Source organism: Antechinus flavipes, chromosome 4 (genome assembly GCF_016432865.1).
Source record: "Antechinus flavipes isolate AdamAnt ecotype Samford, QLD, Australia chromosome 4, AdamAnt_v2, whole genome shotgun sequence".
NCBI lineage: Eukaryota > Metazoa > Chordata > Mammalia > Dasyuromorphia > Dasyuridae > Antechinus > Antechinus flavipes.
In genome coordinates, this window is record NC_067401.1 from 106,953,934 (window position 1) to 106,970,481 (window position 16,548).

At 34.7% G+C, this 16,548-nt stretch overlaps 1 protein-coding gene across 1 annotated transcript; it reads right to left on the minus strand.

The window, feature by feature from the left end:
• Positions 1 to 511: 511 nt before the first annotated feature.
• LOC127558689 (olfactory receptor 6P1) lies at positions 512 to 1,465 on the minus strand. The gene has a single exon (XM_051991930.1). The coding sequence runs from the start codon at positions 1,463 to 1,465 to the stop codon at positions 512 to 514; it is 954 nt and encodes a 317-aa protein (XP_051847890.1).
• Between the last annotated feature and the right edge of the window lie 15,083 nt (positions 1,466 to 16,548).

Consider the following 16,548-nt stretch of genomic DNA (forward strand, 5'->3'; position numbering starts at 1 on the left):
ATGAAAGATATGTGGCTTAATTTTCCTGATGCCAAGAGAAAAGAATTTAAAGTAAATAGGATTAAAAGTATGGAGCATCTTTCCATAAACTGGGGAAGAAAATTTTCAACATTTAATGACACTAGACAGTAATTAGGAATTAGGACTTTCCACCATTTGTCTGTCACCTCATTCAACAGGTAGCACAGACATTCTCTACCTTGTAATACATACATCTCTAATGAGGAATTTTCCATTTCTTTCAGTACTTCCTTTCCCTTCACTTACAGTGGGGGAGTGGAACTTTCTTGGTTAGTGGGTATAGATATACAAAAATGGATCAATGTATCTAAAGTACAATTTGACTTTACACTTTTTTTTTTTTTTTTTTAGGACATGAGGAACAGCAATTGTTCACACTCCCAAGATCACCACCTGACAATGGGAATTCTCTCTTCTTGCTTTGGGGAGCTTCTCTCTTTTATCTTTTGTCCTTTTTAGCTCCTCATTCCTTCCCACAATGTGTTTACTTTCAATCTCGAGAATCCCCAAGATGGTGACATCGTCCCAGTACTGTTTTCTTTAAAGCATCTTTTATTTCCTTGTTCCTCAGGCAGTAGATGGCAGGATTGAGGAGAGGCACAATAACAGTATATAAAACAGATATAACTTTATTGTAGTTAAAGGCATACATAGCCCGAGGTCGAGCATATGTGAAGAGGGTGGAGGAGTAGAAAATAATAACTACTGCCAAGTGTGAAGCGCAGGTTGAAAATGCCTTCTTTCTTCCCTGAGCAGTAGGGATCTTAAGGATGGTCATAATGATGACAACATAAGAGGATGCAACTGCCAGCAGAGGGAGCAAGATCATTATCAAGGCCAGGAGGAAATCTACCATCTCAGCTTGTTCCTTGTCTGTACAAGTGAGGTTGAGAAGAGGAGAGATGTCACAGAAGAAGTGGTTGATGACATTGGGTCCACAATAGGACAGCCGAGCAATGAATAAGAGCTTCATCATGGAGCTAAAAAAGCCACTGCCCCAGGAAGCTGCTGCGAGGCGGGTAGCTAGAGTTGAAGGCATGAGGCTGGAGTAGCGAAGGGGCTCACAGATGGCCAGGTATCGATCATAAGCCATGACAGCTAAAAGGACACATTCAGTGCAGGCCAGCCCGATGAAAAAGTAGAGCTGGGTCATACAGCCCACAAAGGAAATCCAAAGATGCTGGTTAAGGAAGGCTCCTAATAGGCGAGGTACAGTAACATTGATGTACCACATCTCCAAGAAGGACAGATGCCCCAAGAAAAAATACATTGGACGGTGGAGGGCAGGTGTGAGCCATATAGTAGATACAATCAGAGCATTCTCCAGAACAGTAATCAGGTAGAAGGTCAGAAAAAGGACAAAGAGAAACAGCTGAAGGGGTTGCGATGTAGGAAAGCCCACCAGAATGAATTTCTCTACATGGGTCCCACTCCAGTTTCCCATGGTCTCTCACCTCATGAGTGTAACTGGGAGAAATAAAAGAAAAAGCAGGTGAACAAATAGATTCTCTGATGCTTTCCTTATAGAAACATCAAGGAAGTCCATGGGAACAACTTTTAAACTAATAGTTATAATTGTCTATTGTCCCTGTTATAGTTCCTTTACTGCTACAAGCGGATCCTACTATGTGCCTGAAATTAGACTTAAAATAAGAGTATGATGGAGTTGGTAATCATGCAAAAAGGTTTAATATTAAGATGTGTCTTCTGCATTTTCTTGTATGAAAACATTCTCATTTCCATGCAACAAGAGACTGATCAATAAATGTTTTAACATTTAACATTTATTAACAACTGACTCAAAAAATAAAAAATAAAATAAAAACATACCCAAAAGATACTTTAAGTTTAATTTGCATTATTAACATTTCCTTCATCTCTCTTCCTTAACAACAAAATAATCAAAGAAGCCTGATTTTCAAGATTTATTAATTTCTGAGGTATAAACACTCATAATGAAAATTTAACAATGATGTTGTGACAGATTTCAGCTGGTTCTATTCATTGTACCACAAACTGCCATTCTTTACCTATATACTTTCCTTTAGTCTTCACAACAACCCAGTAAGGTAGATGTCATTGATATTCCCTTCTCACAGGTAAGGACATATTGCATTTATTGAACAGATTACAAAATGCTTCTTTTACTGCAATGTCTATATGGTACCTTCTAATCACACTGAGGGCTAAACAAATGTATTTCAAAGTCTATGTAGTTTGTGCCTATCTCTAAGTTTATGTCTCTGGACAAAATAATAGTTTTTGGTCCTTAAATTATTATGACAATATGTGGAAATGTGTAGGAGAAGAGGAGGAATAAATAAGGAAGAAGGAGCAGGGGTAGAGACACAGTATCTGATTTGACACAAAAGTTGAAAATGAAAAAGCTGCAAAGTCTGATGCCTGGTAGAAAGGCTTTCCCGAAACCTTCTTTGCCTCTTTCACGTCTCTGTATTTATCTTTTTACTCTAAATTCATTCCTGTTCCTTTTATCTTCCATATTCCTCTTTCTAAATCTGCAGAGAAAAAAATGAACTACCATAAACAAGAGCTCAAATGTTAATAACAAATTATATTTAAACTTTAAAATATTTTTATGACATACTAGATAAAAATAAACTTTTACCTAGTCCTAGGTTCAAATCCTACTTTTCATACAAACTGACACACCATAGAGAGGTCACTTAATTTCTCAGTGCCTCAGCAAAATCTGTAGAATGTTAAGTTTCAAGTCACTTATTTATCTATGTTGGCTGAGGGGGCTTCCTCAACAGGCATTCTTTATAGCAATAAAATCATTCCAAAATACTTTATATGGGAGAAGGGAATAAGCATTTATTAAGTGTCTACTATGTGCCAGATGTTTTCCTAAATGAGGCAGGTACTATTATTAGTCCCATCTGTCAAGTGGAGAAACTGAAACAAACAGCAATTAAGTGATTTTACACAAGGTTATGCAGATAAAAAACTTTCTGAGTCTGTGTTTGAATTCAGGTCCTGATTACAGGATCCACATTCTACCACCAGCTGCTACTTCTAACCTTCACAATCTTATTTAGTCTTCCCAACAACTCCATGAGGTGGATGTTATTGTTATCCTCACCTCACAGATGAGGAAACTTTGCATTTGCTGAACAGATTACAAAATGCTTCCTTCACTGCAATGTCTACATGGAACCTTCCAAATTTAAATCTGTGATGATGTAATTGACACTCTATGAAAAGGGAAACTATGTCTCAGAGAGACAGAATAACTTGGATGAACAGAGAGCTGGTAAAGCAGAATTTGAACACGTGTTTTTAACCTATCTTTCTGAAGTGTCTTCCTGTTATTGTGAATATATCTATCATTCTCTGTCTTTCTTGTTCTCTTATCTTGGACCTACTCTTGAACATTTGTGGGGTGGGGAGAGTGGGGATAAAGAGGAGAAGACATGGTCTCTTTAACTCCCATAGGGCGTCATTTAATATCCACCTGCTTTGCAAGTAAAAAAATCTTCCTGTCTCCAGGACATTATTCCTCTTCTTGACATTATGGCTAGGCTTACTATCCTAATTCCTGAGAGAGACACTACAGTAAAGAGGAGAACCTTCAGAGCTATGAGTCAGAAGACATGAGTTTAAGACTACATGATTATGGGCAAGAGTCTTGCTGCTCCAAGCTTCAATTCCTTCATCTATAAGATGGGGACAATAACACTATGGCTACCTTCCTTTAATTTCTAGAAAGAAAAGTGAACTGGAATTTTGCTCCTATCATTCCTTTACCTTGATTCCTTCAGGTATCATGAAATTGTTGACCAAGCACTTCAAACGCTAATATTTAAGGCCCTCTAAAATCCAGCCCCACTTCATCTCACCAGTTTTATTTCATACCAATGCTTTCCACATAGCCCCAGACAAATTATACTACTCTCTGTTTCAGATAGGTACTTACCTATCTGGGTTGACAAGGGGAACTTCCACATTAGGAATTCTCTATAGCTATAAAATCACTTAGAAAATATGATGGGAAGGAAATAAATAATTAATAAGCATTTACTACTATGTTGCAGACACTTTATGAGGCAAGTAATATTATTTTTCCATTTTACTGAAGGGACTGAGACAAACAGCAGTGGCAAGACTTGCTAGATAAAATGTGTCTGAGAAATCATTTAAACTCAGGTCCTGATTCCAGGGCCACATTTAGTTTGTATGCATGCATGCGTGGATATGTATGTATGTATGTATACATAAATATGTATGTATATGTGTGCACATATATACATATATGTATGTACATATACATATAGATATATTCTGCATTTTTCACTGCCAAGTCTTTTCTCCTAGAGTTATCTGAACTTCCCTCTCTCTCCATATCTGAACTTTTGAAATCTCACTCCATCCAAATTAAATTACCCTCTGCTCCGGAGAAACCTTTTTATTAGGCAGAAACTTGATGTAATATAAATAGTGACAGACTTGGAATCAGAGTTACTGAGGCTGAATCTTGCCTTATACAATTTCCTGTAAATAATGTATAGTTGGATTTGGTTTTTTAAACCATTCTGCTATCTTCTTTCATTTTAAATGTACCTAAGAAGGACAGTGAACCAGCTGGGTTTGACTTCAAATTTAGCCTCAGATACTCTCTACCAGTGTGATCATGGGTAACTTATTTAAATACGCCTGGCCTCAGTCTCCTCATCTATAAAATGGGACTATTAAAGACATCTACATTTGCAGAATTGCTGAGATTTAATTGTAAAACAGATGCAAAAAGCTTTTTAAATGCTAGCTATAATTATTATTATTCCTAGCTTATAGGTACAAATATAGTTTACTCATAGATAACTCAAAGAAGTATTTATCCACTCAAATAATTTATTGGATGCCAGTTCTACATAAAGGGTTTCATGCTGGATATTTACACATTAGTCCCTATTTTACCTGGGGGGTTAGGTGGGATTTCTGTAGCTCTTCTAGCGCATTTATGAGATTCAATCTCCTCTCCTGAATGAAATTTCACACACACACACACAGACTCACACAAACACATATATATGGGAAAGTACATAGATATACAGTAGCATCAGTAATAAAAACAAAACAATTCCCCGAGTAATTAATGGAAAGAGAAACAAGAAGCAAAATAAAGTGAGAAATTTTATTTAGAATAGTTTCACACATTCCCATTACTGTTATTACTCTGTTTGAAATTCTTCTCTGATTCTAATAGAAAGGTTAAAAAAAATGGCATGTTGTTCTGCTTACTATCTTCTTAAGATACTATTACATGCTAGAATTAAATTGACTTGGCTTTGGGTTTTGTAGATGTTGTAGTTGTGACTCTGAATATGGGAATGAAGACAAAGTCACAAGGTGAGCACTTGGAATATCTGTGGATATTACACAGGCATCTTGAACTCCATCTGTTAAAAACAGAACTCATTAGGAGCAGCAGGGTGCAATGACTAGAGAGGTAAAGATATTTTAGTGTTGAAATGAGCTGATTGAGATTGGTATAGACTCTGAACTAGGTCATTGAGGTCTCAATCTAGATTTGTTGTCAACATAGACCAGGTAATCTATTCTGAGAGTTACTTTCTATCTCATCGGATGGTCTATAAACATGACCTAATCTCAACATTGCTGCCTCTCAAGGAATAAGTTTCTAAAGCAATGACTACAGCAAACACATAATCCCCAAGTCTCACTGTCAATTATGTTTTCCACTTGGAAGGGCCTGATTCAATCACCAAAGAGTGGTGAGAAATCATATAACCAAGGAACAATGAATAAAAGTTTTAAAGAGTCATATTTAGGCTTGATGTGAAGATTACTTTCCTAATAATAAGATCTACCCAAATTGGAAACAATCACTTGGAAGGTAAATACTTAATTCTCAATACAGGGTTTCAAATGAACACACAATGGCTTCTTTTCAGTAATGCATAAGAGGGAATTATTATTTAAGCTAAGATATAGATAAATGAATTGTGCATTTACTTCCAATGTCAAAATTCATAATTGTGTATTTCTCTGTGTGTGTGTGTATGTATGTATGTGTGTGTGTGTGTGTGTGTGTTCCCGTTGATTTCCATAGTTGGCATAAAGACTGAGTAATAAATGGGCTCCAGCATGGTCAACTGCTTTTGTAGTTAAGGCATTAGATTGGACCTAATAGCTGGTAATTACATTGCATTTAATCATATATAATCATTTTATCTTATCAATATTCAGAACAAGTTTTCAGGGAGTTAATGTGGCTGTTATTTGCCTCATATTCAGCCGAATCAGATGCTTCTTTTGGTTTATTTTCTCAACTCTTCTGACCCCAAAACTGAATATTTGATAATATAAAGATATTTGTGAATCAGAATGATCCAGTTGAAAAGTATGAATTTGGAACCAGTTCAGTTATACATTTAAATCCTGCCTCTGACATTTGTTGATGCCTTGTCCTTAATAAAATCATGAATTAAAATCAATACTTGCCTTTCAAAGTTGCCTTGAAAATCAAATAAGATACTGTATCTAAAGCCTTTGTAAACCTTTCACTGTTATACAAATCTATAGTGAATCCAACTTGGCCATTTTGGTAGGAAGAAATCTACTTTTTCATCTTGACAAGATTAAAAATAAGTGACCCTGAACGGAAAGAAACTGTGATGGTCCATCTGAATACCAGTCTCCTTCTTTCCTTGCTCTATAATGAATCCGAACCCCAGATCTGCTGCTGCTGATACTTTTTCTGTCTTTCCTGTCATCTGTCACTATCTTATCTCTATAAACAGTGATTCCCCCAGCTCTTTTTGAACACTGGTGAGATTCAAACCCTTCTCCCAAATAAAAGTTCTCACACACTCATAGACATATACCCTCCTACATACACAAACAAACACTTAAAGATACTCATAGGTGAGTGCACACACATATAGCAGCAGCAGTAATAACAACAATAGCAACAACAAAACAGTTCCCTGAAAAATTAGGGGGAAAAGAAATAAGAAACAAAATAAGGTGAGAGAATCTAAGATTAGATTCACACAATTATAGTGCTGCTGCTGCTGCTGTTGTTTTTACTGCTGTTGTTGCTGCTGCTGTTATTGTTGTTAAACCCTCTGATTCTCTTTGATCCAATAGAGTGGTAAAGAGGAGTATTGAATACTGTTCCTCTTTTTATGTTCTTAAAACATTTTTTGATGTGGTCAGAATTCTAACTGGCCTTGGTTTGTATAGATGCTATTCAAATAAAGGATGTGGTTGTGACGCTTAAATATGGGGAAGAGGACAAAGTCAGCACCTGAGCACTTGGGATAGAAGTGCAGGAAAGAGGGGAAGAAGGGACTTTTATTCTCAGCCTGACATTTGTCTTTTGGCATTTCCTTTAATTATTTGATACCCTCCTCCCCTCTCTACTTCCCCTTTTTCTTATCTGCCTTCCCCCCCACCCCGGTTTTTTTTTTTTTTAATCTCCCTCCTTTCCTCTCTCTTCCTTCTTCCTTGTACTTCCCCTTCTTTTCCTATTTTCTCTCTTTCTTCCCTTCCATCTCACTTTATGTTCCTGGGTCTCTGTCTATCTCATCTCTTTTCCATAAGAATCTAGACTATTTAGTAACTATTTTTTGCCTAAGGCAGTCCTTAGCTCCACCAAATTCCATTTTATGCATGGATTTCTCTGCATACTCCCAGCCACTATCTGTCTCAATGAAGCTTAATGCATTATCTGAGATTCATACCATTCTTCAGCTAGGTTCTTCATCCCACTTACCAGAGTTCTGCTCTGCCATTGGGAAGTTATCAGCCATACAGATTTGAATTAATGTAATTGGCTCCAATTCTGAATCAGTTAGGACCTCAGATCCCTTCTCCTAGTCATTTGGGCCATAATCTGTTGGGAACAAAGATAGAAGGACCAATACTCTTAGTTTATCTGCAGGGATTATGGCTCCCAGGGGTCATTGCTATGGTCCACCCAAACAAAAAAGTGGTCACCTCAGGGACCTAAAACAAAGAGTGGCTCAGATGCGCAAAAGGGAAGAAGTGTAAAATTTCAGGGTTGAGAGAATGACCATGTGATTTTGTGCACTGGGAATCAGTTTGCATCAGCAAATTCATTTCAAGGGCAATGAAGGGAACTGTTTACTGCTTAATTTAAACACACTGAGGAAAACCATTATGCCAATGGTTGTTTTCAAAACCAACCGGAGAATTGAATAATTTAGTGCTTGAAATATGTTGACACAACCAGAAATGCCAATCTGGAGGCTCTAGAGTATGAAAATCCATTTGTTGTAATGAAAAGGGCACTGGATTTGCTGTCAGTAGACTTTGTTCTGTTACTTTTTTAATCTTTATTTTTTGTTTGTATATTACTTTCTTTATGAGTAGACCTTTCTTCCCTACTCATTGAACCATCCTTTAAAACAAATAATTATATTTAAAAGGAATTCAACAGGTTCAATACAACCAAAGAATGTATCAGCCAAGCTTAATGGATATGCACAAATTCAATATACCACTGAGGATAGATTTTTAAAAAGTATTTTGAAAAGAGTATCAGAGTTGAAAGAACAGTGAAGTATTTGAGAAAGCCAAAGACCAACCGACCCCAAATTCCTTATTTCTTATGTGTTTTTAGTGGTAGGTAGGTGGCATATCAGATAGTGTGCTGGACTTGGATTCAGGAAGGCTCATCTTCATGAGTTCAAATATGGCTTCAGACATTTATTGGCTGAGTAACTCTGAGAAAATCATTTAACCTTGTTAAGTTTCCTCATGTGTAAAAGGAGCTGAAGAAGAAAATGGCAAACCACTCCAATATCTTTGCCAAGAAAGTTCCAAATGAGGTTGTAAAAAGTTGGATATGACTGAAAACAATAAAATTATTTCTTAAGCCTTATTAGTAAAGAATATCTACCTTGGACTTACTTACTAGAATTATTTTAGTTGCCTCTTGGTTTTTTTTTTTTTTTGTCAAGAACTTCTGATTTCATTATAGAGAGTGAAAAAAATTCCTTTTACCAGTGCAGATAGGTAACTATTATATAACTCAACAAACTTAGAGGCTTGTCTGGGGAAGCTGAGAAATTGCTACTTGCCTAGGAATTTGCAACCAATTTATGTCCAAGGAAGCCAGGACTTCCCAACTCTGTCTTCTATATCATGTTGCCTGTGTTTGTACTGTGTAAAACAGACTACTTATAGCACTCTTATTGTCAGAAAAATGGCTCACCTATTAAATTTGATAATAAATATACTTCATATTTTTACAATACTTTTAAGATTTATATAGCATATTTTTCTAACCTACATAGTTAGGTACTACAAATACTATTTTTCATATTTTTTTTATTTCTTCTGTTTTCTATATCAGAAATATAAAAATCTATGTCTAAAGGACCATTTGCATTCCACAATACTCTCAGATGAGGTCAAAACTAAATTAAATGTATTTCCTATAAGATTTTAATGTGTTGATATATTAACAAAATGATGATAATAATAGCTAGCATTTATATAGTACCTACTATATGCTAGGAACTGTGCCAAATTACAATTATTATCTCATTTGAATGTCAAACCAACCCTGGGAGATAAATTCTATTACTATCCTCATTTTTCAGATGAGAAAATTGAGGCAAACAGAAGTTAAGTGACCTATTCAAAGTCACACAGCTAGAAAGTGTATGAGGCTGAATTTGAATGTAGGTCTGCCTGTCTTTAGGCCTGGAATTCCTGCCTGTATACATATGGCCTGTATACATATGGTTTTCAAAGTCAATATGTTATTTATAGGGGTCCTTATGTACCATTTAGTTGCTCCCATTTTGATTTACATTTGATACTTTTGTCTTAGAACATGATGATTTTCTCCAGCATAATTCTTCCACTTCCTCCTAGAAACTATTCTATTTAACAAATAATATTACTTTAGAAGAAAAGAAAGTCAGCACAACTGATACATACATTGAAAAATCTGAAAACATGCATTGTATAACACCTGTTAACCTCACATCTTCACAAAGGAATAGATTGGGGATGTCTTGAATTTATACTACAAAAACCTATTATCTGCATTTTACAGATCAGAAAAAAAAAACTGAGGGACTTGCCAACAAAGCTAGGAAAAGCCTATCTAGGGTCTGAATCCATATCTCTCCTGATTTAAAGACCAGGGGTGTTTAGATTGCATAAAAATATAGTAAAACAGTAAAAAAAAAATTTTAAAGGACCTCCCTCCAAGTCACAATTATACCAATTCAAAAATAGACACATCCAGTTCCAACCATTGTCATATTATTATAAGCCAAGCCCCAAAGTTCATTGGTTTGGAAATATACTCAATGATGGAGATCAATGCCTCCAGTGAGGTGGTGAGAAGAGTTCCATTCTCTTGATTCTAGTCAGTCTCTTCTGACTTTGCAATTATTTTGGACACTATGTCTTCCATCTTCAAGAGAAAAGATGCTTTGGACAATTGAAGGGAAAATAAAACTCTGGGAAGAAATCACCATAAGAAGAATCAGAAGTCACCATCATGTCCCTATAAGATCTGGGACTCCCCTCACTTGGTTGAGCTAGCTTAACTCAATTACAATTGGAGAGTTCCTACATTCTGTTTTGTCTTTTCCTGTATATGTTTTCTCTGATTTTCTACTTTGTTGTCAGCTTGGATAAATGGGTTTTTTTGCTACCTACTATTTGTGTTCAATGGGGAACTGGTATTTCATGGGAAGAGAATTAGCCCTAGGATATAGAGCTTTCTTTCTCCATTAATAAACAGTGGTAAAAAGTTTAACTTATATTTGAAAACTATATCTTTTAGACTAATAACATTTACAGGAGCAAATATAGCTACATAGCTATATAGCTATCTAGATTTATAATATTCTATGTAATTATGCATACACATTCTTGTTACATTACATAGACTCCAAGATTTGTGGGTTTAATTTGTTCCACATTATTTTACTCCATCTGTCTTTTTGACTTGAATGGCATATACATCTGTCTTTGTCTTCTGGATGTGTTCTTTCTCTCTCCATTAAATCCAGGAATTTCTTGAAGACAGAAACAAAGTTGACTCTTCTCTTTCCTTCTGATCTCCTCCATATATCAAAAGAGGGGTTCCACTATGTAGTGAACACCAAACAATGGAAACTGGAGTACTACCCATAATTCTTTACAAATTGAAGCTATTAATGTGTTGGAATTTTTACAAACCGTTAAGTCATTAGAGTTGATAGAGACAATAATTATCTAATTTAGCATAGTTCAGTATCACTGATCTGATCTTACAAGGAGATGTTTTGGGCCAGAACCTGAAATAAGGTACTAAGTAGAACTAATTAATACAATGCTTGTGTTCACACCAGTACTCATTGGAGTTCACAAGTATGGGAGATTTACAAAGTAAACTTTGTAACTTTGTGAATCCATACCTCCCTTGAAGATCTTAGAGCCAGAGAGCACTCTGGGAGAAAACCCATAATCCCATTCTCTCAGAAGAGTCATATATACGCCCAGTTAAGAGAGTGCAGCTGAATTAGATTGGAGAAGAGCATGCTGGGACAGACATAGAGCACTCTGGGAGATTGAGAGCCAAAAGTCCTCTCTAGGAGGCAAGACAGATTGAATGTGGAGCTGAATTGGAGGCTGAAGAAAGCAGAGGCAGAAGCAAAGGATAAAGCTGCAAGAGCTCTTGGAACCAAGAAGAGAGATAGGCCTCTAAGCTAACCGGGCTATATTGGAGACCATAAAAGATCTGAACTTTTATCACCTGGCTGCATTTGGGGTAATTATTGATCTGAACTGATACTAAGGCTGCCTCCAGAAAACCTCCCTGAGAAACCTGCCTGCTCCCAGAGAAAACCATTATATTACTTTTAAAGAAGAAAATCACCACATTAATGTTTTTTTTTTTTGTTTGTTTGTTTTTTTTTTTTTTTTTTTTTTTTTTTTTTAATTCTCAGATCACTAACCATGACCTATTTTCTACTGTGAAACCATTGTCCTCTGGTCAAAGTTGGTTAATAGTAATGATGTAATGACAGAATCTCAGTGAGAAAAAGATCATGGAATCAAACTAGAAATCATTTAGATCAAGCCTTTCATTCTATTGATGAATAAAATAAGGTCTCAGAGATTAAGTGACTTATCTTCATTACAAAATTTATCAAAGTATAAGCTTGTTAAGTGTTTATTGTGTGTCAGGCATTATGCTGACAAAGAAAGAAAAGAAAAAAAAAAAAAAACAGGCCCTTCTCTATAGGAGCTAACATTCTAATAGATGATGCAACATATAAATGAACAAGTGCCTTATATGTCCCTAGAAAGTACAGCAGATGGGCCTAGAGTCAGGACTGCCTAAGTTTAAATGCAGTCTCATACACTTGCTAGTTGGGTGACTCATCACAAGTCATTTAACCCTTTTTACTTCATTTTATTTATTTATTTATTCATTTATTTATAATATACATTGCTTTGTGACTCAAAATGGGAGAGGCTTGTTTCTATTGGTTTTGTTTGTGTAAAAAACATTTTAATTTAATGTAATCAAAGTTTTCCATTTTGCCTTTCATAATGTTCTCTAGTTCTTTGGTTATAAATTCCTCCCTTCTCCAAGATCTGATAGGTAAATTATCTTTTGCTGTCCTAATTTGTTTACGGTACCATCCTTTATGCTCAAATCATGTACCCATTTTCACCTTATTTTGGTATAGGGTGTGAGATGTACATCTATGCCTAATTTCTGACATGTTATTTCCAATTTACCCACCATTTTTGTCAAATTTTGGGTTCTTATCCCAAAAGCTGGAGTTTGGATATGGTTTGGATATGGATATCTAAGTATTGATTGTCATGTCATGTGTAACTAACCTAAATCACTAATCCACCACTGTATTTTTTAACCAGTACCAAAATAGTATTGTATCTTTGTTAGGGGTATACTTAAAGGGTATAGGTATAAGGGTGTAGGTGTAAGGGGGAAGGTAATAGAAGGGAGAACAGAAATAGAAGGGGAAAGGAATAAGAAAGAGGGGCTGTAAAACAGGAAGGCTGATTGAGGAAGCTGGTGGTCAGAATAAAAACACTGGAAAGAAGGGAAAGGGGGAAAGGAAAGAGAAAAGTATAACAGGGAAAATACAATGGTAGGAAATATAAAGTTAGTAATTTTAACTGTGAATAAGAATAGGATGAACTCTCCTATAAAATAGAAGCAGATAAAAAACAGGGATAGCAGTCCTGGTATCAGATAAAGCAAAAGCAAAAATAAATCTAATTAAAAGAGATAAAGAAGGAAACTACATCTTGCTAAAGGGTGTCATAGAAAATGAAGTAATATCAATACTAACCATATATGCACCAAGTGGTATAGAATCCAAATTCCTAGAGAAAAAGTTAAAAGAACTGCAAGAAGAAATAGACAGTAAAACCATATTAATGGGAGAGGGGGGTGTCTTAATCTTATTTTATCATAATTAGGTAAATTAAACCACAAAATTAATAAGAAAGAAGTTAGGGAGGTATATAGAATTTTAGAAGTTAGGTATGATAGACCTTTGGAGAAAATTGAAAGGAGACAGAAAAGAATATACTTTTTTTTCTTAGCCTTACATGGAACCCATACAAAAACTGAGCACGTATTAGGGCATAAAACTCTTAAAATCAAATGCAGAAAGGCAGAAATAGCAAATGCATCTTTTTCAATCATGATGCAACAAAAATTACATGCAACAAAGGCCAGGAAAAAAATGGACCAAAATTAATTAGAAACTAAATAATCTAATCTTAAAGAATGAGTAGGTGAAAAAAACAAGTCAGACACAATTAAAAACTTCATATAAGAGAATGACAATAATGAGACAACATACCAAAATTTATGGGATGCAGACAAAGCAATTCTTAGAGGAAATTTTATATCTCTAGATGCTTACTTGCATAAAAAGAGAAAGAGAGCAATGAATTGGGCATGGAGCTAGAAAAAGAACAAATTAAAAATCCTTAAATACCAAATATGAAATTCTAAAAATGAAAAGGGAGATTAATAAAATTGAAAGTAAGAAAACTATTAAAGTAATAAACAAAACTAAAAGTTGGTTTTATGCGGGGGGGGGAGGAACCAAAGTAGATAATACTTTAGTTAATTTGATTAGAAAAATGAAAGAAGAAAATAAAATTGCTAGTAACAAAAATGAAAATGTTCTCCCAATGAAGAGGAAATTAGAGCAATAATTAGGAGCTATTTTGCCTAACTGTAAGCCAATAAATCTGATAATGTAAGTGAAATGGATGAACTCTTACAAAAATATAGATTACCCAGATTAACAGAAGAAGAAATAGATTATATAAAAAGTTTCATTTTAGAAAAAGAGATTGAACAAGCTATTAATCAATTCCCTAAGAAAAAATCTTCAGGGCCAGATGGATTTAAAAATAAATTCTGCCAAACACATAAAGAACAATTAATTCTAATACTATGCAAACTATTTGGAAAAATAGGGAAAGAAGAAGTCCTACCAAAATTCTTCTATGAAATAGATATAGTCCTGATACTTAAACCAGATAGGGTCACAGCAGAAAAAGAGAAGTATACACCAATTTCCCTAATGAATATTGATACAAAAATGATAAAATATTAGCAAAGTGATTATAGAAAGTTGGTCATTACCATGACCAAGTAGGATTTATACCAGAAATGCAGGGGTGGTTCAATACTAGGAAAACTATTAGCATAATTTACTCTATCAATAACCAAACTAACAGATATCATATCCTTATCTTAATGGACACAGAAAAAGTATTTGTCAAAATCCAACATCTATTCCTACTAAAACACTAGAGAGCATAGGAATAGTTTGGCTTAAAATGATCAGTAGCATCTTTTTTAAAACCATCAGCAAGCATCCTATGTAATAGGGATAAACTAGAACCATTCCCAATAAGATTGGAGTGAAACAATGTTGCCCATTATCACTATTACTATTCAACATTGTATTAGAAATGTTAATTTTAGCAATAAGAGAAGAAACAAATTAAAGGAATTAGAGTAGGTGGTGAGGAAACAAAATTGTCACTCTTTGCAGATGATATTATAGAATACTTAGAGAATTCTAGAGAATCAACTAAAAAACTACTAGAAACAGTTCACAACTTTAGCAAAGTTGCAGAATATAAAATAAATCCACATAAATCATCAGCATTTCTATATATTATTGACAAAGTTGTCCAGGAGCAAGAGATGCAAAGAGAAATTCCATTTAAAACAACTATAGATAAGACAAAATACTTGGGAGTCATTCTGCCAAGACAATTTGATACTGTATGATCACAAATGCAAAACACTTTCCCATACAACTGAAAAAATATCAAGTGCTCATGAATAGCTAAGGTAATATAATGAAAATGACAATTCTATCTGAATTAATTTACTTCTTCAATGCCTCCCAAGAAATTATTTTACAGAGGTAGATAAAATAATAACAATGTTCATCTGAAAGTACAAAATGTCAAGAATTTCAAGAGAATTAATGAAAAAAATGCAAATGAAAGTGGTCTAGTTGTACCAGACCTAAAACTATATTATAAACCAGCAATCATCAAAATCATTTGGTATTGGCTAAGACATAGAGTATTTGATCTGTGGAATAGATTTGTTCACAAGACACAATAATCAATGACTATAGTAATTTACTGTTTGATAAGCACAGACTTCAGCTTCTAGGATAAGAATTCACTATTTCACAAAAATTGCTGGGAAAATTGGGAAATAGTATGGCAGAAATTAGGCATTGACCAACACCTAATTCCCTACACCAAGATGAAGTCAAAATAGATTCATGATTTAGACATAAAGAAATATTATAAGCAAATTAGAAGAACAAAGAATATTGTATCTCTCAGAAGTAAAGAAGGAATTTATAGCCAAAGAAGAATTAGAGTGCATTATGAAATTCAGGATTAGAAGAGAAACAAAAAATTGGGGGAAATATTTTACATTCAAGGATTATGATAAATACCTCATCTGTAAAATATATAGAGAATTGACTCTTTAAAAAAAATACAACTCATTCTCCACTTGATAAATGGTCAAAAGAGATGAATAATTTTCAGATAAAGAAATCAAAATCACATATATTGTGTTATATGAAAAAATGCTCTAAATCTTTATTGATCAGAGAAATGCAAATTAAAATGACTCTTAGGTACCACTATATACCTCACAGATTGGCTAGGATGATGAGAGAAAGTAATAATGAATGTTGGTGGAGATGTGAGAAATCTGGGACACTAATTCATTGCAGGTGGAATTGTGAAATGATCTAACTATTCTGAAGAGCAATATAGAATTATGTCTAAAGGAGTATCAAACTGTGCATAACCTTTGATCCAGCAGTATCTCTACTGGGTCTGTATCCCAAAGAGATTATAAAAAAAGAGAAAATGACCCATATATGCAAAAATATTTGTAGCAGCCCTTTTTATAGTGAAAGGAACTGGTAAATGAGTGGATGCCCCTCAGTTGGCAAATGGCTG